The following is a 23,093-nucleotide window of genomic DNA, read 5'->3' as shown; positions in this document are numbered from 1 at the left end:
AGAAATAACTCTGTGACAAATGCGTGGGTTTACAGCAGCGAGCCGAGGAAAGGGCTCCTGCTCGTAGGCGGAAGATGCGAACACGAGGGGTAGAAGAACTCCCGTACCTCTCCCGGTTAGTTCTTAAACCGCATTTCTTTTTTTGTTTTCTGTTTTTTCCTGAAAGTTTTTGCTCCCTCTTTCTGCCTGCGTCCATGGCTAGAGCCTATCTCGCGACACCCTGGGACGGCCCTGCTTTTTTATCTTTCCGCTTCATAATGACATAAAATACTGAAAAAATCCAAATATCAGCTGCACAGATCCTTGACGATATTGTTTAGCACGTAAGTAGGCCTAAATGGTTTACTGAACGAAGAAATCAACAAACAGCCGTCGTGTTTCGTGGGACCAACTGCATTTCCCCTTGTTGAAGATTCGATTGTGTACCTCGGTTAAATCATAATGAAAAAAATTCGAAGTTTGAGAATCCAGGGCGTTTTACAACGGCTCCTTTCTTCCTGTCCGTGCACTGAAATTCAGTGACTGAAACTGAATACTAAGGCAAGAAAATGACATTTATAGTACTTCGTGCCTCCCTCCATGCGTCATACGGTTGTTTGCACATTATGTATATAAATACATAATCTGGCTGAATAATACTTTGGTACGAGTAAAAAGCAAGTTTATTTTTTGTTGACCTCGAGAAATGTGTCCCTCAAAAAAGCCAACTCCATTCCTCTTGTACAGAGGGCACTGAAAGCTACTCTCGTGTAGGACGCTTCAAACATGGCGCCATAATACTAGTTCCCGCCCCGTATACGAGTGTTCGTGTTTGCAAACAGTGCTGATTGCTTGATTTGTTGTAGTATTGCTTAGTGCATAGTGTGTCGTTGTCTTCTGTTGTCCGGTGCTGATGACTCTTGCCTGTCAGTGGCATTTGTTGCGGGTGATATGGCTTTTCTTGGACGTAAATAAGGTATGTTGTTTTGATAATGCTACATGTTAGTCTTTTGACAACACTTCGACGCTGGATAAACAGAAAATGGTTTAGTGTTAAGGTAAGGAACATTTTGCACCATTCGTATTTCGATACCCGTAGATGGTGTTTACCTGACCGCCCAACAGCTAATGTGTTCACGGTCAAAATATGTGGCAATGGACAAGACATCGTAAACAACAGCAGACATATGTGTCTGTGAATTAATTGTTTAAAATATTTATAAAATATGTTTTTTATGGCTACTATACCGGTATCCACGATGCTAGAAATTACCTAAATTTGTGGCGTGTTTCTAAAACACGGGAATAGCTTGCATACTGTACTAGTAACTATTCAAATAAATTACACACGCTTCATTACTGTCACCTTGAAATTTATTGGATTATCTTGTAAGTTGTTGTGACTACGCTACAGGAATTTTGTTTGCAACAGAAACCATGCCATTAGGAACAACATTATGTCCTCTGACGAGCTTCAATCATGGACACAAGTTGACTTTCAGTACAGCACCTAAGATGTCTTTAATTGTAATCTATTATTTAGCTGTGTAATCTGCAATAAATTCTCACATGTAATGTGATTCAAGGTTTGGATATGTACTTCAACAGAGGCTCCATAAACAAAAAATTCGTATTGCCTCACAGTATAATGTGTGATTTTATTTATCATGGAAATCATAAATGTCTCTTACCAAAGAGAATGAATCCAGAATCAACACTTCCCATTCATTTCCATGAAAAGCAACACTACAAGATACTTAACAACATTTTAATCTGAGTGAAAAAAGAAGAAGTAACTGCTGCTTAGACCTAGTCGTTACTTCGCCAGTGCAAGTATGTCTGATTGGTGAGAGCAAGATTCCTGAAACCTGTAGCTGTGTAATAACATTGCTTTATTCAGTGTTTTATGTTGAATAAATAATAAATATAGGGCCTAACATACTTTTATTTCTAGGCTGTATCTTCTGTAATGAGGAAGAACCTGTGTGTGTTCATGATAATCGAATTCACCCATCATTGACTTCAGACAGAAGTCTGGTTTGTATGCTGGCCACTTAAGATTGACCAGTATACTACACAGTTTCCATATCAATATGACACAATTTTGTTTTGAGTTTGCTCTAAAAACTTTCTCTCAATCTTTAATAGCACCACGACTCATTTTTCACAGCTGGTGGGTTTGGACGGTTTCAAGGAGACTTTGAAAGATACAATTTTATCTTTCCCAAAAGACAACCCATGTAACTTGACTTGTCAATGACTGTGTTCTGAACTTTGCTTTGATGGTGAAACGACAATGTACAAAATAATTAACTGTGATTTTGACAGTAACTCGTAGTTGGTACACGATAAACTGCCATCAGTGATGAAGTTACATAAAAACAATAGGAAAAGGATAGATTACTTCTCACCACATGGAGGAGGGGCTGAGTTGCAGACAGGCATAATGAAAAGATGCTAAACCATTAAGCTTCCATAAAAAAAGGTCCTTCATTCAAAATAGAAAACACACACACACACACACACGCACACACACAGAGTGTTACTGTCTCCGGCTGATGGCAGACTGCACCTGCATCTGAATCATGCTGCTATCTGTGAAGGGTGGTAGGATTACATAAAAGTTTTATTGGTACAGTCAAGTGTGCAAAAAGATAGGGTCCTAGACAGTTATGTCACATGCAGCCCTAGGAAACAAGCAAGAAAGAAATTAAATCAGTTATTGAATTACTAAAGAATGATGTGATTTTCAGGTGTGATCAGATTCCACAAAGATAAAAAAAAAAAAAAAAAAAAACCGCTTGGAAAGGGAAGAAATGGATAATGAAGACAGTTTCAGGCTAATTCCACCCCCCCCCCCCCTCCCTCCCATCAGGGGTTTCAAATATTTCTGAGAAGGCTATGTATCAGGGAATACTGTAGTAACACATCTTGGGCTTAAATAACGATTTGAAGGCAGTAGGTTTATTCTTTGGCGTAAAGAAAGCAGTTGATTGATTGGGTCATGTGCTATGTTTTTGTGTACACTGTAACATTGTAGAATTGCAGAAAAGCTAGTAATGCTTCATTTTATAACCAGCAAATCAGAAACAGAAGTTTGTTCTCAAGTGTTACCAAACTTCAAACAGATTTGAATCTGCACCTGCACTAGCTTTATCAATAATATTATTCAAAGTCTGTATTTCGAAGGAAAATTGATGGGTGTTAAGTGAAGTATCATGTCTTGCTTGCTCCAACGCCATCTCCTCAAATTATACCATGTGGACAATTGTTTGTTAAGACCTTTGGCAAGTTCTCTGTCACTTGAACAACCCAGTTTCTTGTAAGTCTCAATCAGCAGCACTAACACTCTTCTATTTGGATGGCAGTTGTTCCGTAACTTTTTCCTGTATGTGTGTTTAGTTTTCTCCCGTATACATCCTGCTCCACTATATATTAGGCACATGTTCTGTAACAAGTAATATATCATGCTTGACAACCAGCCATAAATTGTAAACTGTGTTAAAATTCACAGTGGAGAGGAAAAAATCATAGAAAATTGTGTATTGTTTTTCTTTGTAGTGCCACTAGTGTCAGAGTGACAGGCATTTGTTGTAGAAGAGTTCTTGTAGAATGTAAATACTTTAGATTAAAGTAAAGGAGATCATTCACCGAAGCGCAAAAGGGTTGAGTTGTTGATAGGCACACATGTAAGAAGGAAAACAGGCTAGCTTTCAGACTTATCCTGTGGCGAGCTAGAGTGCACACACACACACACACACACACACACACACACACACACGTGTACATAGATACTCTACAAGCCACCATACAGTGCATGGCGGAGGGTACCTGTACCAGTACTTGTCATTTCCATTCCTGTTCCACATGCAAATAGAGCGATGGAAAAGATAACTGTCTCTGTATGAGGCCTAATTTCTTATATCTTATCTTCGTGGTCCTTACGTGCAAATTATGTTGGCGGCAGTAGAGTTGTTCAGAAGTTAGCTTCAGATGCCGGTTTTCTAAATTTTGCCACACATGCCTGTGCTCCTACATGGTGCCGGCTAGACTGACAGTGCCAATGCTGTTTTGTGGCGGGTGGGCTGGTTGTGGTGGGGTTAGTGTTAGATGTGATGGGTAAATGGAGATGAGGTGGGAGGTAAGGAGAGGGACTGGGGGTGGGTGGCCAGCAGTTCGGAGGGAGGCCAGTTTGCCATCTACGAATGCGGGACGGAGGGGTGGCAGGTATAGTTGTAATGACAGTGGGAAGCAGTGCACACTGAAAGCTACACTCCTGGAAATGGAAAAAAGAACACATTGACACCGGTGTGTCAGACCCACCATACTTGCTCCGGACACTGCGAGAGGGCTGTACAAGCAATGATCACACGCACGGCACAGCGGACACACCAGGAACCGCGGTGTTGGCCGTCGAATGGCGCTAGCTGCGCAGCATTTGTGCACCGCCGCCGTCAGTGTCAGCCAGTTTGCCGTGGCATACGGAGCTCCATCGCAGTCTTTAACACTGGTAGCATGCCGCGACAGCGTGGACGTGAACCGTATGTGCAGTTGACGGACTTTGAGCGAGGGCGTATAGTGGGCATGCGGGAGGCCGGGTGGACGTACCACCGAATTGCTCAACATGTGGGGCGTCAGGACTCCACAGTACATCGATGTTGTCGCCAGTGGTCGGCGGAAGGTGCACGTGCCCATCGACCTGGGACCAGACCGCAGCGACGCACGGATGCACGCCAAGACCGTAGAATCCTACGCAGTGCCGTAGGGGACCGCACCGCCACTTCCCAGCAAATTAGGGACACTGTTGCTCCTGGGGTATCGGCGAGGACCATTCGCAACCATCTCCATGAAGCTGGGCTACGGTCCCGCACACCGTTAGGGCGTCTTCCGCTCACGCCCCAACATCGTGCAGCCCGCCTCCAGTGGTGTCGCGACAGGCGTGAATGGAGGGACGAATGGAGACGTGTCGTCTTCGGCGATGAGAGTCGCTTCTGCCTTGGTGCCAATGATGGTCGTATGCCTGTTTGGCGCCGTGCAGGTGAGCGCCACAATCAGGACTGCATACGATCGAGGCACACAGGGCCAACACCCGGCATCATGGTGTGGGGAGCGATCTCCTACACTGGCCGTACACCACTGGTGATCGTCGAGGGGACACTGAATAGTGCACGGTACATCCAAACCGTCATCGAACCCATCGTTCTACCATTCCTAGACCGGCAAGGGAACTTGCTGTTCCAACAGGACAATGCACGTCCGCATGTATCCCGTGCCACCCAACGTGCTCTAGAAGGTGTAAGTCAACTACCCTGGCCAGCAAGATCTCCGGATCTGTCCCCCATTGAGCATGTTTGGGACTGGATGAAGCGTCGTCTCACGCGGTCTGCACGTCCAGCACGACCGCTGGTCCAACTGAGGCACGAGGTGGAAATGGCATGGCAAGCCGTTTCACAGGACTACATCCAGCATCTCTACGATCGTCTCCATGGGAGAATAGCAGCCTGCATTGCTGCGAAAGGTGGATATACACTGTACTAGTGCCGACATTGTGCATGCACTGTTGCCTGTGTCTATGTGCCTGTGGTTCTGTCAGTGTGATCATGTGATGTATCTGACCCCAGGAATGTGTCAATAAAGTTTCCCCTTCCTGGGACAATGAATTCACGGTGTTCTTATTTCAATTTCCAGGAGTGTACATGGGAACATGAATTGTGAGGGAGTTACAGCATGGAGGAGGGGGAAACTATTGGATGGAGGGTGTGGGAACGGTGGTTGCCTGAAATTGAGACCAGGATGGCTATGGGTATGGAGGATGTGTTGTAAGGATAACCCCCATCTGCATAACTCAAGAGAAGCAGGTGGTAGAGGGCAGGTTCCATATGGCTCAGGTTGTGAAGCACCTATGGAAACTGAGCATGTTGTGCTTAGCTACATTTTGTGCCACTGGGTGGTCAATTTTATTCTTGACAATAGTTTGTTGGTGGCCATATATCCTGGTGCACTGTTAGTTGGTAGTCATGCTGATATAAAAGGCTGTGCAGTGTTTGCAGCAGAGTTTGTATATGACATGGCTGCTTTCACAGGTGGCCCAGCCTCTGTGGGGTAAGATAAGCCTGTGAAAGGACTGGCGTAGGAGGTTGTGGGTGGGTGGATTGGGCAGGTCTTGCACCTTGGTCTGCCACAAGGATATGATCTGTGCACCATGACAAATGGCCACTGCCATACTGTTGTCAAGAACGAAGTTGACCACTTGGTGACACAACATGTAGTTGAGTACAACATGCTCAATTTCAATGGCTGTTTCACAACCGGAGCCATCTGCATCCTTCCCTACACCAACGTCTTCGCTGAACTATGCAGATGGGAGTTATCCTTACAATACATCCTCCGATTCTGTAATCATCGTGGCCCCAGTCTCAGGTAACCCACTCCGTTGTGTCACCCGCTCCCAATTCATCTCCCCACATAACCTTCAGCACGTACCACTTTCCAATGGCCGTTTCAGCCACCCCTCCCTCCTGCATTCCTAGGCGGAAAACTGGCCTCCCTCTAAACTGCTAGCCATAAACTCCATCTCTCTCCTTACCTCCCGCCTTCCTCTCCCTGTACTCGCCCCACAAGATACTAACCCTGCCACAGCCAGCCCATCTGCCACAAAATAGCACTGGCAATGTCATGTCAGTCAGATTGTGTGTGTGTTTGACAGTCATGTGTCTTACTCACATAGCTCATTCAAGACATTATATCCCCTGCAGTATTAATTCCTGATCATTGGTACATTTTCTCAAAATACCCTCTTTATTATCCTCTATCATTTATACAAGTTTGATCCATAATCAAAAGTTAGCTGCCCAACAAAATAACACCATCAGAATGATTGCTTGTTGTATTAAATGAACACTTTCAAAATGGCAACCAGTACTAAGCCACATTCCACCCTCTCTACAGCAACACATAAATGCCCCCTCACTGACAAGTACTGAAAGATCATGGATAGTAAAAATCTCTCAGTCCATCAATATATTGATGGTTCAAAAAAGAGCTGACTGTGCTCTAGATGACCACCATCAATAACAGCTAGGATCAGCGTGGAAGATGAGTTCAATCTTACTGATACATGGTCTCAAGAATGGAGTGGACAACAAAATAATAATATGCTGTGTATCATGCAAAAACCACAGGGATTTGACTTTCCATGCAAAGCGTGGTCAGTGCTTAACAGAATTAGAATCCATCTTGGCAAATGTGCATATTTTTTACCCAAATGAGATAAGCAACCATCCCCACTTTGTGATTACCACATACCATCAGACACATCACAGAAGAATGCCCCACAAGATCACACAATGGTAGACCAGGAGACTTCCTGCTGGTGACTACTATGTATTCTTTTTCTTCAATGTGTCAAAACGCATACAATAAATAAAAAGGGTGGTCTGAATGATCAGTGGTTACAGTTTGTGAACTTTGTTCTGGCTAGTTGTCTCACATCTCAAAATTATAACTCTGTTATCCTGGTATGTATACCTCCTCATGAGATTTGTGGTTAATAATATAGACATTCTAGAGGAACTGTGTGGCTTGGCAGTTCAGTGTCCCATCCTCCATTGTTCAATCCCCTGTTGCTCCAAATTTTTCTGCTCTCAGTTATCGCTTCATTCAACCCGGCCAATAACTTTTTAATGTGAAAAATTCCAAATGTCAGTGTGGCGTAGAGTTCATATCGAACTTGACATCTTCCTATAACTTGCTGGAAGGAGGCAATGACATACCAACTCAAATAGCTCAGTGCCTTGCAAACCAGTACTACATTAAAATCAATCATTGTCCTGATGATAATTGTACCTTACTTTTAACAGAGAGACTGCAGCATGTACTCAGTGAAATCTTGACAGAAAATTGGTTTGGGCTGAGATAACACTTCCTTAACTATTGAACATAAATGTATGAACTATTCTGTAGGTTCCATTTCTAATAATGTTCGTACAGACCTAAAAAAAAAAGTCATATAAACCCCAGACTTTAAAATAACTTAAGGAGTAAGGGTAACAACTTACTGAAAATTTGAGGCACTGAGTCAGTAAGCATATAAACGAGACTGAAGACGTAGGCTCTTCAAAGCTGTAGAGCATGTGTGAGTGTCTTTTATTGAATACAGCGCACATAAACAGTTTACTTAAATAAAAGTCCAGTGCACAGTACAAAGTCCAGACATAGTCATCAGTGACCGGCAACTGAGAATCCAGTCCACACAGAAACCCTAAGCAAGTCCTTTGACCTAGCAATAGTTGTTGGAGTAGTGGCCATATCATAATTGTTGAACATCAGTAATGCAAACACACAAATCTGCTGGAGATCACTACAAGTATGCCCCCCTCCCCAGGTGGTTCACAACTCTTTTGTGGACACGTGCGTAGCGAGCACGGGACCCCGAGCTAATGTGGCCCTCCTTCCTTTCCGGGCTGCATACCTTCCCTTTCCCCATCCTTCCCCCTCCCCCATCTTCGCCCCCCCTCACCTCTGGCTCTTTCCTTCCCTTTCTCCCCCTCTGGGAGTATGGTTTGTGCCTACGTCCGGAGACGGACGCTCTAAACTGTTACAAATTCCTTGCTTTCTATACTTGCAAGTCTTCGTCCTTCCTCTGTCCTCCTCTTTTCCTTCCCGCTTCTCTCTGCACTTTTCTCCGCTGCGGCGTTTGAGACCCCTCTTCTTTCCTTTCCCTTTCTCTTTTTTCCTCCCTGTGCGTGTCTGAAGGTCGACCCACGCACTTCCATGCGTAGCCGGTGATGGGGTAACGCGTAATTCCCCGCCCCGGGTAGCCAGGTAGGACACGTACGTACCCCCTGGTAACGGCCAGGCCCAGGGAGGGGTGATTACCTGAGCTGATACCTTCCGAAAGTGCCGATTGGTCCCTCCGTCCGTTTGTCGGGAGGTGTGACCTGAGGTGTGAACAATCACTTAAGGCGGGAGTGCCCTCAGAGAGGGCCCCCACAAGGGAGGAGCGCGCCATCGGAGACGCCGGTAATCATGGGGGATTCTTCCGCAATGGTTTCCTCACCTTCCACTATGTCTGCTCACAAACGTAAGTATACTGAGTCTCAGCCACAGACAGTTCTTCCATCGTTGCCACAGTTCCTTGTTGTTTCTCAGTCTGACGAAGGTCACGACTTCTCCACGGTCAACCCTTTCATTATTCAGAAAGGTGTCGACGCAATTGCAGGTCCTGTAAAGTCTTGTTCCAGATTACGGAATGGCACCCTGTTGTTAGAAACAGTCAGTGCCCTCCAGGCACAAAAATTGCTGCGTACTTCTCTGCTCCACACCTTCCCTGTCCGGGTGGAACCGCACCGTACCTTAAATTCCTCGCGTGGGGTCGTTTATACACGCTCCCTCGATGGATTGTCTGACGAAGAAATTCAGCACTACCTGTCTGACCAGGGCGTAACGGCTGTTCATAGAGTTATGAAAAGGGTTGACACGAACATCATTCCAACCCGCACTGTCTTCTTGACATTTGACAAAGTTCAACTCCCATCGAAAATCAAAGCAGGCTATGAGATAATTTCTGTTCGCCCTTATGTCCCAAACCCTACGCGTTGCTATCGGTGTTAGTGGTTCAATCACACAAGCCAGTCCTGTTCCAATCCGGCCAAATGTGTTACGTGTGGCAAGGATGCCCATGAGGGTGCTTGTCCACCTCCATCCCCTCGCTGCATCAACTGTATGGGTGACCACGCTGCTTCCTCTCGAGGTTGTCCCGTTTTTAAGGACGAAAAGCTCATCCAGGAAATAAGAGTGAAGGAAAAGGTGTCGACCTTTGCTGCTCGAAAATTATTCGCCAGTCGCCAGCCCACCGTGCCTCAGATAGGAAAATACAGCACTGTCCTTGCTTCTTTTCGGCCAACAAAGGAGGCGGCCACGCAGACTTGTGACCTCACCTTTAGTGCCACGGTCGTTAGATCGGCCAGCGCAAAGATCGCCCGTTCAACCTCACCACTTTCTCCTACCCACTCTATGGCTCACCCTTCATCGGGTTCTGCTAAATCTCGAGCCCCAAAGTCCGACACCAAGCCTTCCAAAAAAGAGCATACTCGTGAAGAGTTTTTACGTACCGCAACTTCCCAACCATCGGTTCCTCCTTCATCTAAACATCATACTTCTAAGAAGGCTACAAAGAAACCCAGTTCCTCTCCTTCTCCGCCAAGGCGTGTCCCATCTACAGCACCACCTGGCGGAAATCGCCCTCGGCCGTCTTCTGTGTCGCTGAGGCGCACTGATGGTGGCCGGCCAACCGGCCGATCACTGGTGGCAGGAGCTGCTCCTGACCAACCTATGGATCAGGATCTTCTGCCTTCGACTGACTGCCATTCCATGCTGTCGGTCGCTAGCTCCGAGCAGTCTTTGAGTTGACAGCAACTTTGGTCACATTCCTCCATTTTCTGTTCACCCCATGTCCATTATCCACTGGAATATCTGCGGCATTCGAGCCAATCGTGATGAATTGTCGATCCTCTTACGATCCTACTCGCCGGTCATCTTCTGTCATCAGGAAACAAAGCTGCGTCCCCATGACCGCTTTGTTCTCCCTCATTTTCAGTCCATCCGATATGATCTCCCCTCTGTTGGAGGCTCTCCAGCCCATGGAGGACTCATGATTCTTCTCCGTGATACTCTCCATTATCACCCAATCCCCTTAAACACTTCCTTCCAAGCTGTCGCCGTCCGTCTTTCCCTTTCCGGATACACGTTCTCTCTTTGTACTGTATACATTCCATCGTCCACACCAATGGCACTAGCTGATCTCCTTCATCTTCTTGGTCAGCTTCCACCCCCCTATTTGCTGGTTGGGGACTTCAATGCCCACCACCCCCTTTGGCGATCTCCACATCCTTGTCCACGTAGATCCATATTGCTAAACGTCTTCCACCAAGCGGATCTAGTTTGCCTCAACACTGGCGTCCCCACATTTTTGTCTGCCTCCACGACAAATTTATCTCATTTGGACCTTGCGGTCGGTACTGTTCCGCTAGCTCGGCGCTTCGAATGGTTCGCCCTTGATGATACACACTCGAGTGACCACTTTCCATGTGTCCTCAGACTGCAGCCTCAACTGCCGTATATGCACCTGCGACGCTGGAAGTTTGCCCAAGCCGATTGGATACTTTTTTCGTCTCTAGCGACATTCGTTGACCGTCGCTTTCCCAGCGTCGACGATGAGGTCACACATATTACTGACGTTATTCTTACAGCTGCGGAACGTTCAATACCACGCACCTCCGAATTGCCCCGGCGCCCCCCAGTTCCTTGGTGGAACGAGGCATTCCGTGACGCACTACGTGAGCGGCGACGTGCTCTTCACATTTTCCGTCACCGTCCTACTTTGGCCAACTGTATCCGCTATAAGCAGCTCCGTGCGCAATGCCGTTGCGTCATCCACGATAGCAAGAAGGCAAGCTGGAAATTCTTTATTAGCTCATTTAACACCTTCACTCCCTCCTCGGAAGTTTGGAGTCGACTTCGACGGTTCTCAGGCGCTCCTAGTTTCTCCCCGGTCTCTGGGCTCACTGTTGTGCATGATACATTAGTGGACCCCGTCGCAATTTCTAACTCATTGGGTCAGCACTTTGCTGAGATTTCGAGCTCTTCCAATTACCCGCCAGTGTTTCTCCCGAAGAAACGTGAAGCGGAAGCGCGACCTCTTGCTTCCTCCTCTCCAAATCGCGAAAGCTACAATACTGTTTTCTCCATGCGGGAACTCCAACATGCACTCTCTTCTTCTCACTCCTCCGCCCCAGGACCGGATGGTATCCACGTCCAAATGTTGCTGCATTTATCAACCCATAGTCTGCGTTACCTCCTTCGCCTTTATAATCGAATTTGGACCGACAGTACTTTTCCCCGACGATGGCGGGAAGCTGTCGTCGTTCCTGTTCCGAAACCTGGAAAGGACAAACATCTCCCCTCTAGCTATCGCCCCATTTCTCTCACGAGTAGTGTCTGTAAGGTTTTGGAGCGTATGGTGAATTACCTTTTAGCTTGGTGGCTGGAATCCCGCAGTCTTTTAACACCTGCCCAATGCGGATTCCGAAAGCATCGTTCTGCAGTTGACCATCTAGTTGCTCTCTCCACTTATATCATGAATAATTTTCTCCGGAAACGCCAAACAGTAGCAATATTTTTTGATCTGGAGAGAGCATACGATACCTGTTGGAGGACAGGTATCCTCCGCACACTGTTCTCTTGGGGCTTTCGAGGTCGGCTGCCCTTTTTCTTCGCGAATTTATGGCAGAGCGCACATTTAGGGTGCGGGTGAACACTACTCTCTCCCGTACTTTCTCCCAAGAAAACGGGTACCCCAGGGCTCCGTGCTGAGTGTTGTACTGTTTGCCATTGCCATCAATCCAATTATGGATTGTCTCCTTCCTGATGTCTCGGGCTGCCTCTTTGTGGACGATTTTGCGATCTACTACAGCTCTCAACGGACCAGCCTTCTTGAACAACGTCTTCAAGGATGTCTGGATCGCCTCCACTCTTGGAGAATCGAAACCGGCTTCCGTTTTTCTCCCAGTAAGACCGTTTGTGTTAATTTTTGGCGACATAAGGTGTTTCTTCCACCCTCCTTACATCTAGGACCTGTCAACCTTCCATTTTCAGACGTCGCTAAATTCTTGGGTCTTATGTTTGACAGAAAACTATGCTGGTCCTCCCACATTTCGTATCTTTCGGCTCGCTGTCTGCGATCCCTCAACACCCTCCGTGTCCTGAATGGTACCTCCTGGGGAGCGGACCGAGTGGTTCTTCTCCGCCTCTATCGCGCCTTAGTGCGCTCGAAATTGGACTATGGAAGCATAGTCTACTCCTCTGCTCGGCCGTCTATTCTTCGGCGTCTCGACTCTATCCACCACCGTGGATTACGTTTAGTGTCTGGAGCTTTTTACGCCAGCCCTGTGGAAAGCCTTTATGCTGAGACTGCTGAACCTCCGCTGTCCAATCGGCGAGCAGTCCTTCTGAGCCGTTATGCCAGCCATCTATCTTCCATGCCTGCTAATCGAGCCCATGACATATTTTTCGACGCCTCCTTTGATGTAGGGTATGCAGGCCGCCCCTCCTCCCTACTACCACCGGCAGTCCGCTTCCGTCAACTGCTCCATTCTCTTTCCTTCCGCTTTCCTAAAACCTTCATGACAACTTGGGGTACAGCACCGCCTTCGCTCCGTCCCCGGATCTGCCTGCTCCGTGACCTTTGTCGATTTCCCAAGGATGGTACCCCTTCACTTGTTTATCGTCGGGCTGCTCTATGTGCACAAATGACGGAAGCCACATTTATTTACACCGATGGCTCGAAAACATCGTTAGGTGTAGGGAGTGCCTATGTTGTTGGCGACACCCCAAATCACTTTCGGCTTCCCGACCAGTGTTCGGTCTATACTGCGGAGCTTTACGCTGTTCTCCGGGCTGTCCACTACATGCGCCGCCATCAGCGGATACAGTACGTTATCTGCTCCGATTCTCTCAGCTCTCTCCTTAGTCTCCAAGCTCTTTACCCTGTGCACCCTCTGGTCCACCGGATTCAGGACTGTCTGCGCTTGCTCCACCCGGGGGGGCATCTCAGTGGCGTTCCTCTGGCTCCCGGGACACGTTGGTATCCGCGGCAATGAGGCGGCCGATATTGCAGCCAAGGCTGCAGTCTCTCTTCTTCGGCCAGCTATTCAATATATTCCCTTCGCCGATCTACGGAGCGTTTTATGTCGTCGTGTTGTTCATTTATGGCACTCGCATTGGTCAACACTTCTCCAAAATAAGTTGCGGGACGTGAAAACTCTTCCTTGTGCTTGGACCTCTTCCTCCCGAGCGCGTCGTCGGGAGGAGGTAATTTTAACTAGACTCCGGATAGGGCACTGTCTTTTTAGCCATCAACATCTTTTAAGCGGCGATCCTCCCCCACTCTGTCCCCACTGCTCTCAGCTGTGGACGGTAAGACACCTTTTAATAGAGTGCCCCTATTTTAATCCGTTACGCGCCTGTCTACAGCTGTCGCCTGATTTATCGTCAATTTTAGCAGATGACACGCGATCGGCCGATCGCGTTTTAGAGTTCATTCGTGCCAGTGAAGTGACGTCAGTCATTTGATGTTTTTTTTGGGATACCCAACCCCTTTCTGTAGTAGATTTTTAAGCCTTCCTTCTGCTTTTAGTTTCTCCAATTTTATGACTTTTGTTCCCACTGCTGCTGGTTTCTCTTTTAGGTTTTTTATTGTTTCTTAAGTCCCGGACGGGGCGCTAATGACCATAGCAGTTTTGCGCCCTAAAACCACAAAAAAAAAAAAAAAAAAAAACTAGAAGTATGCAGAATAGGGCATCCTCCAGTGGTGTGATCCGGCAAACCATGTTTCTGAAATTGCTGTGGGGGGTCACTGATGGATATAGCAGAATCCATATACAGTATTCCAGAATTGTCACATGTGTTTTGATTTTGAACATAATGAAATAGGAGAAGTTTCTTTTTTAGCATTACCTGTGCAAATTTAACAACAAAAAGTAAGAAAAAACCTCCCCCCCACTCAGCCCCTCACACATACACAACATAGCTGTATGTTTACAATTTTATGACTATAGTCTTGTTACCAAGTGTGAAATTTTAAGTCATTTGTGCGTATTTATTAGACACATTGTTTTGATGCAGGTTACCCAGTGATGGCAGAGCTGATGCAGGGTCTGAGTGCTGGTGACTCAAGTGGAGCTCATCAGCTGGATCATTACCGAGCACAACTTCGTAGAAATGCTGCATTGGAAGAAGTGCGTGGTCCAGTTGTAAGTTAACATCTATTTCCTACCTCTTTTTTTTATATCTTGCTGTTATTTGTAATTAATGTTAACTGAATTTTTTCCTCCCTATGATAATATTGTTGCATCTCTAATGTTCCATTACAATCCAGCATAATTTGTGTCTTAAATTTCAATACCATTTTACATGAAACTTATCTTTCCAATCCCATGTCTCTTCATGAATGAACCTATATAAAATGATATGAACTGTGGTGTTTATTGCGTAGGTTTAATTTAAATGTTTGTTACCACCAATAATTTTTTTCAATGGCAATTCCATTTTTCACCCTTGCTGGTATAAAATCATTGTTATTGTGCGCTATGTTCAACTGATTTTGGCTCTCAGCCATTTGGATGCCATCCCTTACCTCTTGTTCCCTGTGTTTTAATCTGCAGCCACTTAAGTTTTCACATACAATTTGGAATGGAGTGCCATTTGCAAGAGCAGGTTTATCAAAAAAGACTAACACTTCACACTGAAAGCACATATGGAGTTGAACTGATTGCATCAGTGGTACGTCTGCCGATGGCAGCACAAAAAGTATCCAGATAACAATGACTGAAGTTTGTTTATCAGAGAGTAACACATTGCGTAGCAGCTGCTGCGCTGCGGTTATTGTTGCAGTTCCTGGCGATTTTTGTAAGATGCGTGCGAAGTGAGTGCATCTTCCTTATGTGCACGTTGCTGCACTTACCGATCTCTTATGCTGATGAAACGTGGCAGACATTTTTGTATGATGTTCTAATATTCTTGAAAGGGTAATATCTTTGGAACCACATGCCATTGTGTAACGGTACTTCACAAAACTGGCAGTAGTACCTTGTTTCACTTCTTTTACAATGCGCTGCACAGACTCTGCAACATTGGGCTGGTTATTTCTTTTTTTCATTTCCCACAGTAGCTGAATAGTATATTCTTTTGTGTTCCCTGACAATCAACCAGGTGGATCTTTAGCAGTGCTCTTTTGGTAGGTTGGAGGGCTTCAGTTTCCTCCACAGTTGCTGCGCCAACTTGTTGATCACTTGCTCAGGCTCCTGCAACTTCTTTTAGGAACAATAACGTATCTGTTTTTAAATAAAAATTGGGTTTCTGTACACTTTGTATGCACTAAACAAAGCTTAATTTATTAGAAACAATTTCTTTTTCCATTTATTGGTTTTCCACATGATCTCACGATACGAAAGACATTAATCAGCTCTGTCCATGCCTTTCATAAATTTACTGTACATCATAATACATTTTGGTTTCTGTATGATTTCCCAGTGTTGTGTTCTTTTTCCCTGTTGTAAGCATGGATACATCGTGGATTGTTGTTATCATTCTCAACTCCCTTTTATCTTTTCATACCTGCAGTGAAATGTCACCTTGTCTTTGAAATGTAGTGTCATTGTTCTTTAGAAATTTGGCTTCTGTTTGTAGACCCTGAGGGAGACCTCTGCTGATTCCTATCATATCACAAACTCTTTCTTTTCCTTTCTTGAAGTATTTTGGCAATAGCTGTGCTGTTATAATAATTGTCATGATAAACATGCTGCCACATGCCAAGATGAGATGAAAGTGCAGGGATAATAGTGTCTCAAAGCTTTTTCCTTCCACAGTGTATATTTCAAGGTTGGAGATATATCCACTTACACTTTCGCAAGCAACAGAAACAAACAAACTGTTGTGACTCGCCGATCTTTCAAAGTGCTGCTGCGCAGTTATGCGCGTCCTCTACATGCGGTGCTGTCTGCCAGCCATGCAGCAACAGCGCCACCTAAGCAGCCAGCCAGACAGCGGCCACTAGACTCGGACTCAGTTATGATTTGACTGTTAAAGTGTACACATGTCTTACTCTGTTTACTTGTTCTGTATGTATTGCGTCTTCCTTGAAATATATTTGTTCAACTTGAAGTTATAACAATTGGCAACGAGGATGGGATTTTTGTTTTCCATTGTTGATCCACATGTTTCCATGGCTACTTTAGAGCAACTATTGCAAGGTCTCATAGAACAGCAAACGCTTCTCACAAATGCGATTCGTGATTTCGTCACGGCATCAGATGCAGGGCGTCTCTCGTCGTCGTCTCTACCTCCTTTTGCTCCTTACGACGAGACTGCGGAAGACTGGTCTGATTACGAAAAACGTCTTCGACAGCACTTCTTGGCATTTCATGTCACGGACGAACAAACATGTAAGTCTCTGTTCCTTTCATGGATTTCACATCAAACGTATCGGTTGTTGTCGCAATTGGCTCCTTTGAAAGATCCTGCGTCTATGTCCTTTGCTGAAATGTGCTCACTTCTGTCTGTCTATTTTCAAAAGCAAACGCATGTGGTAGCCTCTCGTGTTGCCTTTTATCATTGTCAAAAACAACCGAATCAATCCTATCGTGCTTGGGCTGCTGAACTCGCCGATTCCATGGTATGGGATGCTATTATCCAATCGGTGCCCGACAAAGAAGTTAGGCAACATGCCCTTCAGTTGGCAAATCCGACTCTAGATGAAGTCCTGTCCATCGCTCAGTCTTTTGAAGTTTCTCGCGCCGCTGGAGCGCAAATAGAGGCATGGGGCGATGTCGGGGAAATACAACCTCTGTGCGATGTTGACGAAGTGTGTGGTGTGTCCCCGCCGGCCGAAGTGGCTGCAGTATGCTCCCAAGCGCAGCCTCGGCCTAACCGTAAACAAACCTCTAAGAAACTGCAAGACCCACGGCAACTTCTTTCTTGTCTGCGGTGTTTTACAAAACATTCACGAGAAGATTGTCCACAACGTTGGGCCGTGTGTGTCAAATGCAAAAACAAAGGGTCATGTATCATCTGTTTGCAAATCCAACCGCATACATGATGTTCATGAACATGATGCTGATTCTGATTCTATGTTGTCTGTCAATTGTACTTCTCCCCTTTCAGGGAAGTTATTCCTCACTGTCCAAATACTTGGTCGAGATGTTCGCATGCAGGTGGATACTGGTTCTGCTGCCACTATCATCAGTTCTCAGACGTATCTTCAGTTGGGTTCTCCAACCCTGTCACCTGTCACTAGGCAGTTACGGACGTACAATAAACAGAAGATTTCTCTCTTGGGACAATTTGATGCTGAGGTATCTTACAAATCTGTCATTCGCACTGTTCCCATATTTGTGGTCGACCATAGTAACTCGGATAATCTTTTTGGTTTCGATGCCTTTCGCGTTTTTGGGTTCTCCATAGGTGATTCTGTCAGTATCGTCTCTGATGCTATTCCTTATGCTCAATTGGATTCCTTGTCAATGACATTTTCATCCCTGTTTTCTCCTGGGTTAGGCCATGCAAACGACTTTGAAGCTCACATCACGCTCAAACCCACTGCTCGGCTTAAGTTTTTTTGGGCTCGGCCGATTCCTGTTGCCCTTGGTGATCGGGTCAAACGGGAGCTGGATCATCTCACTGCTTCAGGGGTCTTGCTTCCTGTCACTTCCAGTGAGTGGTCCTCTCCTGTCATTGTCAGTGCTAAGCCAAACCGTGATATTCGTCTCTGTGACGATTTCAAAGCCACTGTAAATGCTCAATGCCTTATCGACACTTACCCTATGCCTCGACCGGAAGAATTGTTCACTAAACTTGCTAGAGGCCAGTATTTTTCTAAACTTGACCTGTCAGAAGCTTATCATCATCTTCCTCTCGACACTGCTTCCCGGCAGTTTCTGGTCCTTAACATGCCTTTCGGCCTCTATCAATACCAACGATTGCCATTCAGGGTTGCCAGCACCCCTGCTCTCTTTCAGCAATTCTTGGAACAATTATTGCTCACTGTCCCTGGGTGTATAAATTACCAGGACAACATTGTTGTCACTGGCTCCACCACTGACGAACATCTTCAAAATCTCCGCACACTTTCTCATGTCTTACAGACTGCCGGTCTTAAGTGTAATCTTCAGAAATCAAAATTTTTTCAGGCGTCTATCATGCACTTGGGGTTTCAACTCTCTTGGAATGGTATTCCTCCGCTTCAGCAAACTGTTGCTGTGATCAATGCCCTTCCTCGCCCTACATCTGTTAAGGAACTGCAGGCCTTCTTGGGGAAAATAGCATACTATCACAAGTTTTTACCATCTGTTGCTTCGGTGTCTCAGTCGATGCATCGCCTGTTGCATAAAAACGTGCCTTTCCACAGGTCCACGTCATGCGATGCGGCTTTCCAGAAATTGAAGACTATGCTGAAACAGGACCCGTGCCTGGCTACTTATCGACCTGGCCAACATCTTGTTCTTGCCATGGACACCTCTCAATTGGGGGTTGGTGCAGTCCTTGCGCACCGTTTTTCTGATGGTTCTGAACAACCCGTTGCTTATGCCTCCAAAACGCTCATGGATGCCCAACAAAAGTATTCTCAAATTGATAACGAAGCTTTGGCCATTATTTATGAATTCATAAGTTTGGTGTTTTTCTATATGGATCCAAATTTCATCTTCTTACGGATCACAATCTACTTGTTTCTTTGTTTCATCCATCAACGTCACTTCCTGACAAGGCTGCACACCGCCTCCAGCATTGGGCTCTTTACTTGTCTCGTTTCAATTATGAGATTCATTTCTGGCTGACGGCTCAACATACTAATGCTGATGCACTGTCTCACCTTCCCAAGGGTTCTGATCTGGCATTTGATAGGGATGAACTTTTGTGTTTCCACCTGGATGTTGCCGAGCAGTGGGTTGTGGACGGCTTCCCCATCACTGGGGACCGTCTGGCAGCTGCTACGGATTCTGACCCTACCCTCTCCCGGGTTTTACGCTGTATTCAGAAGTGTTGGCCAGATCATCCGTCCGCTGAGACTTCTGATCCATTGTGAACTACTACCCTTTGCGTTACCGCCTCACGGCTAGGTATGGTGTTATCCTCCTTTCCACTGAAAATGCTTTGACACATGTTGTGTTACCTGCGTCTTTTTGTGCTTTGGTCTTGCACCTCCTTCACCAAGGGCACTGGTGTGTCTCTCGCACAAAATCTCTGGTGCGCCGTCATTTGTACTGGCCCGGCATCGACTCTGAAATCGCACACATGGTCGCTGCCTGTGGCCCTTGTGCGTCACAGGCCGCCGCCCCGAAGTCATCTTTGTCACCGCGGCCTTCGCCTGAGAAGCCCTGGGAGCGTATTCATGCTGACTTCGCGGGACCTTTTTTAGGTACTTATTGGCTTCTCCTTATTGACGCCTACTCTAACTCTCCTTTCATTGTCCGTTGCACGTTGCCTACCACCGCGGCAACCACCAATGCTCTAGCTCGCATTTTCTATTTGGAAGGCCTTCCCTCTACTCTTGTTACTGATAATGGTCTGCAATTTGTCTCTTCCAATTTTGCGAATTTTTGTGCCCATCATGGCATCATGCATGTCATGGCCCCTCCATTCCATCCACAGTCAAACAGTGAGGCGGAACGACTGGTCCGCACATTTAAGGCTCAGATGAGGAAACTCCTGACTTCTTCTTCTGCTGATGATGCGCTTCTCCAATTTATGGCTTCTTACCGTTTCACCCCCTTGGGCGACCACAGCCCGGCTGAGCTCTTACATGGCCGACAGCCCCGCACACTACTTCATCTTCTGCGGCCTTCCACATAATGGCCACGGGTGCCTTTGCTTGGCCGGTTCACCGCCGCCGACCTTGTATGGGTACGGGGATATGGCAGGTGGCCAAAGTGGAGTCCTGGCCGCATCTTACGACACCGTAGCCAACGTCTGTATGAAATCCAAACAGACACGGGTGTTGCAGTGCATCATTCGGACCAGCTTCAGCCTCATGCGCCGGCAACGCCTGTTCTGGATGCCACTACACCACCTTCGGCTCTACCTGACGCTCAATATACTGGAATCTTTCATTACTGACAACACAGTTCTCTCACCATCATATCGGTGCCAGCACAAGAACTGACGCCACCAGGAGACGTGCCCATGCAGGAACCAGATGACCATCATCTGTCGGAGCAACTCTACTCACCTCCTTCTCCTATGGACGTGGACACATCGCCCATGTCTCCTGTTACAACAACCGGACTTGCCGCAATGGGCAGATTGGTGCACAGGGCCCCAGCAAATTCGACCCATACTTCTCCTGCCATCTCGACCCGTTATCATCGGGGACACTTCTGTCCTTACGGAAAGCCTCCTCCTCGAGACTTTATGGCCAGTCAAACAACACCTTTGGATGTTAGCATTCTACAGGCCACCTCCATCAAGACCTGTGCAAAAACTTCAAAGGGGGGAAAAGTGTTGTGACTCGCCGATCTTTCAAAGTGCCGCTACGCAGTAACACACGTCCTCTACATGTGGCGATGTCTGCCAGCCATGCAGCAGCAGTGCCACCTAAGCGGCCAGCCAGCCAGCGGCCGCTAGACTCGGACTCAGTTATGATTTGACTGTTAAAGTGCACACACGTCTTACTCTGTTTACTTGATCTGTGACTTTCATGTATTGTGTCTTCCTTGAAATATATTTGTTCAACTTGAAGTTATAACACAAACCATATCTGATAAGTTTTCCAGGATTATATGTCCAGAAACAAAGCCGACCTCTCCATGATATCATTCCTTCGTCAAGAGAAAGCTCCTGTTCTGGTTTGTCTACAGTCAAAAATTCATCTAGGATGGTACTTTAGCACAGGTTCAGTTTTGTAGAGACTGTTTTCCTGGCCGTTCTGTGAGGAACTGATACTGAAATGCCGTGATTTCCATATCTGCTCAAATCGATGTCTACTCATTAGCTTGCCAAAAATCAGTGTGTCTATTAGAGAATCTGTTGACCAGTAGTCCTGTAGATAATCTTTTTTATTTTCTCTGTCAAGATAATCGCACACAAAAATTGTTTCAGTTCAACAGCAGTAATATTTGTAAATTTGGGAGACTTGGGAGATTCTTTATAATGGTTTTTGTTTTTCTGGTAACTCAAGTTTGATTGTGTCGACATCTGATAGAACAATTCATCACCTAGAACTAATTCCACAGTGCTTATAATGATATTGATCTCACTGGGAAGGGTTCTTACTCCTGGAATTCCTCTAAATATTTATAAAATAATGGTCTCATCCTTCTTTAGCCAACTTTCACTGTCAGAACTTCGTCATCAAAATGTTAACAAGTATCTCATTTTGGTTGATTATAACCTTCTTGTTTTCTTCTTCACTTCCACGACCGCTATCAGTAACATCATCTGACTCACTTGGAACATCAGAAAAATTGTCCGCAGACAGTTCAGTAAGAATCTCGCATTCCATAAACTGTTTTTGCGCCATACCACACAAGGCAACAACAGCAGTACTGACTATTTCATGGTACTGATTGTTGCCAGTAAAATGAAAGACCCCTCCAGGGGTCCACAACTCTTTTGTGGATACGTGCGTGGCGAGCACGGGCCCCGAGCCATTGCAACCTTCTTTCTCTCCAGGGCTGCATTTCCTTTCCCTTCCCCTCCTTTCCCTGCCTTGCTCCTTTCCCCTCGCCCTTGCCTCTCTCTCTCTTGGTGTCCTTGCTTATGTTGGCCCCCGCTATCCTCCTGGTTCTGTTGGTTTTCCAATTCGGCTTTGTTGCATAATCATCTCCTCCTTTTGGCATTCCTTGGTCCCCCTCTGGGGTTTGACCTCCATTACAAAATTTCTCCTCCGTAGTGTGAGCCATTTGGGGAAGAGCACCTTACCTAGTGTCTCCAACGTGCGCCCTCCTAGTACATTCCACCTTTTCTTTCACGTCGTTGTCTGATACTAGGATGCATAGCCAGCACGGTAGCCAGCCCGTGTGGTGGGGTCGCTATGTACCCTTTTGGTTGAGCCCCATGAACACACGGGGATCACACTTCTGATACCTGAGCTGTGACCACCTCATGCATGCCTTGGAGTGGTTGCTTGTCATCCTGGAGCATCGGAACTCCCGGCAGTGGCCGCCGTGCCAGACGGCCCTTGCTGTGGCTGGGTGGCGCCCGTGAGGAGAGCCCCTGATCTGAGTGGGTGGTATCAGGGCGTACGCTATGCAAATGAAACGCATACGGGTCCAGAACTCTGGCCGTTCTTCTGCGGCCATCTCTCTGCGTGGAACTGATTCCTCAAGTGCTGCTCCTCTTGCCCCTTCGGCCTTCCCTTCCATGGCTACCCCCTGGGAGGAGGGTCAGGCCCGTCGGCTAGGGGCGAAACCTTTCCCCCATTATCTAGTTTGCACCAGGACTGATGGAGATACTTTCACCAATACCAAACCTTTATTCTTTGTGGAACACATTGAAGACAAGTTTGGCGAAGTGGACTCCCTGAGCAAGATGCGGTCGGGTTCGTTGCTGATAAAAACTGCTTC

General features: G+C 46.4%; 1 protein-coding gene across 2 annotated transcripts in view; it reads left to right on the top strand.

The window, feature by feature from the left end:
- Positions 1–748: 748 nt before the first annotated feature.
- The window catches only part of LOC126184218 (mitogen-activated protein kinase kinase kinase 1-like), a 179,741-nt gene continuing 157,396 nt past the window's right edge, over positions 749–23,093 (top strand). For both annotated transcript variants that reach the window (XM_049926586.1, XM_049926585.1), the window contains exons 1-2: positions 749–955; positions 14,662–14,789. In XM_049926586.1, coding sequence (XP_049782543.1) covers positions 14,673–14,789 — 117 coding nt within the window. In that variant the 5' untranslated portion in view covers positions 749–955; positions 14,662–14,672. The remainder of the gene's footprint in view (positions 956–14,661; positions 14,790–23,093) is intronic.

The sequence above is a fragment of the Schistocerca cancellata genome, chromosome 4, assembly GCF_023864275.1.
Source record: "Schistocerca cancellata isolate TAMUIC-IGC-003103 chromosome 4, iqSchCanc2.1, whole genome shotgun sequence".
In the NCBI taxonomy this organism is placed as follows: Eukaryota; Metazoa; Arthropoda; class Insecta; order Orthoptera; family Acrididae; genus Schistocerca; species Schistocerca cancellata.
Note: the sequence above shows the minus strand (reverse complement) of the source record. Positions and strands in the feature narration are given on the sequence as shown.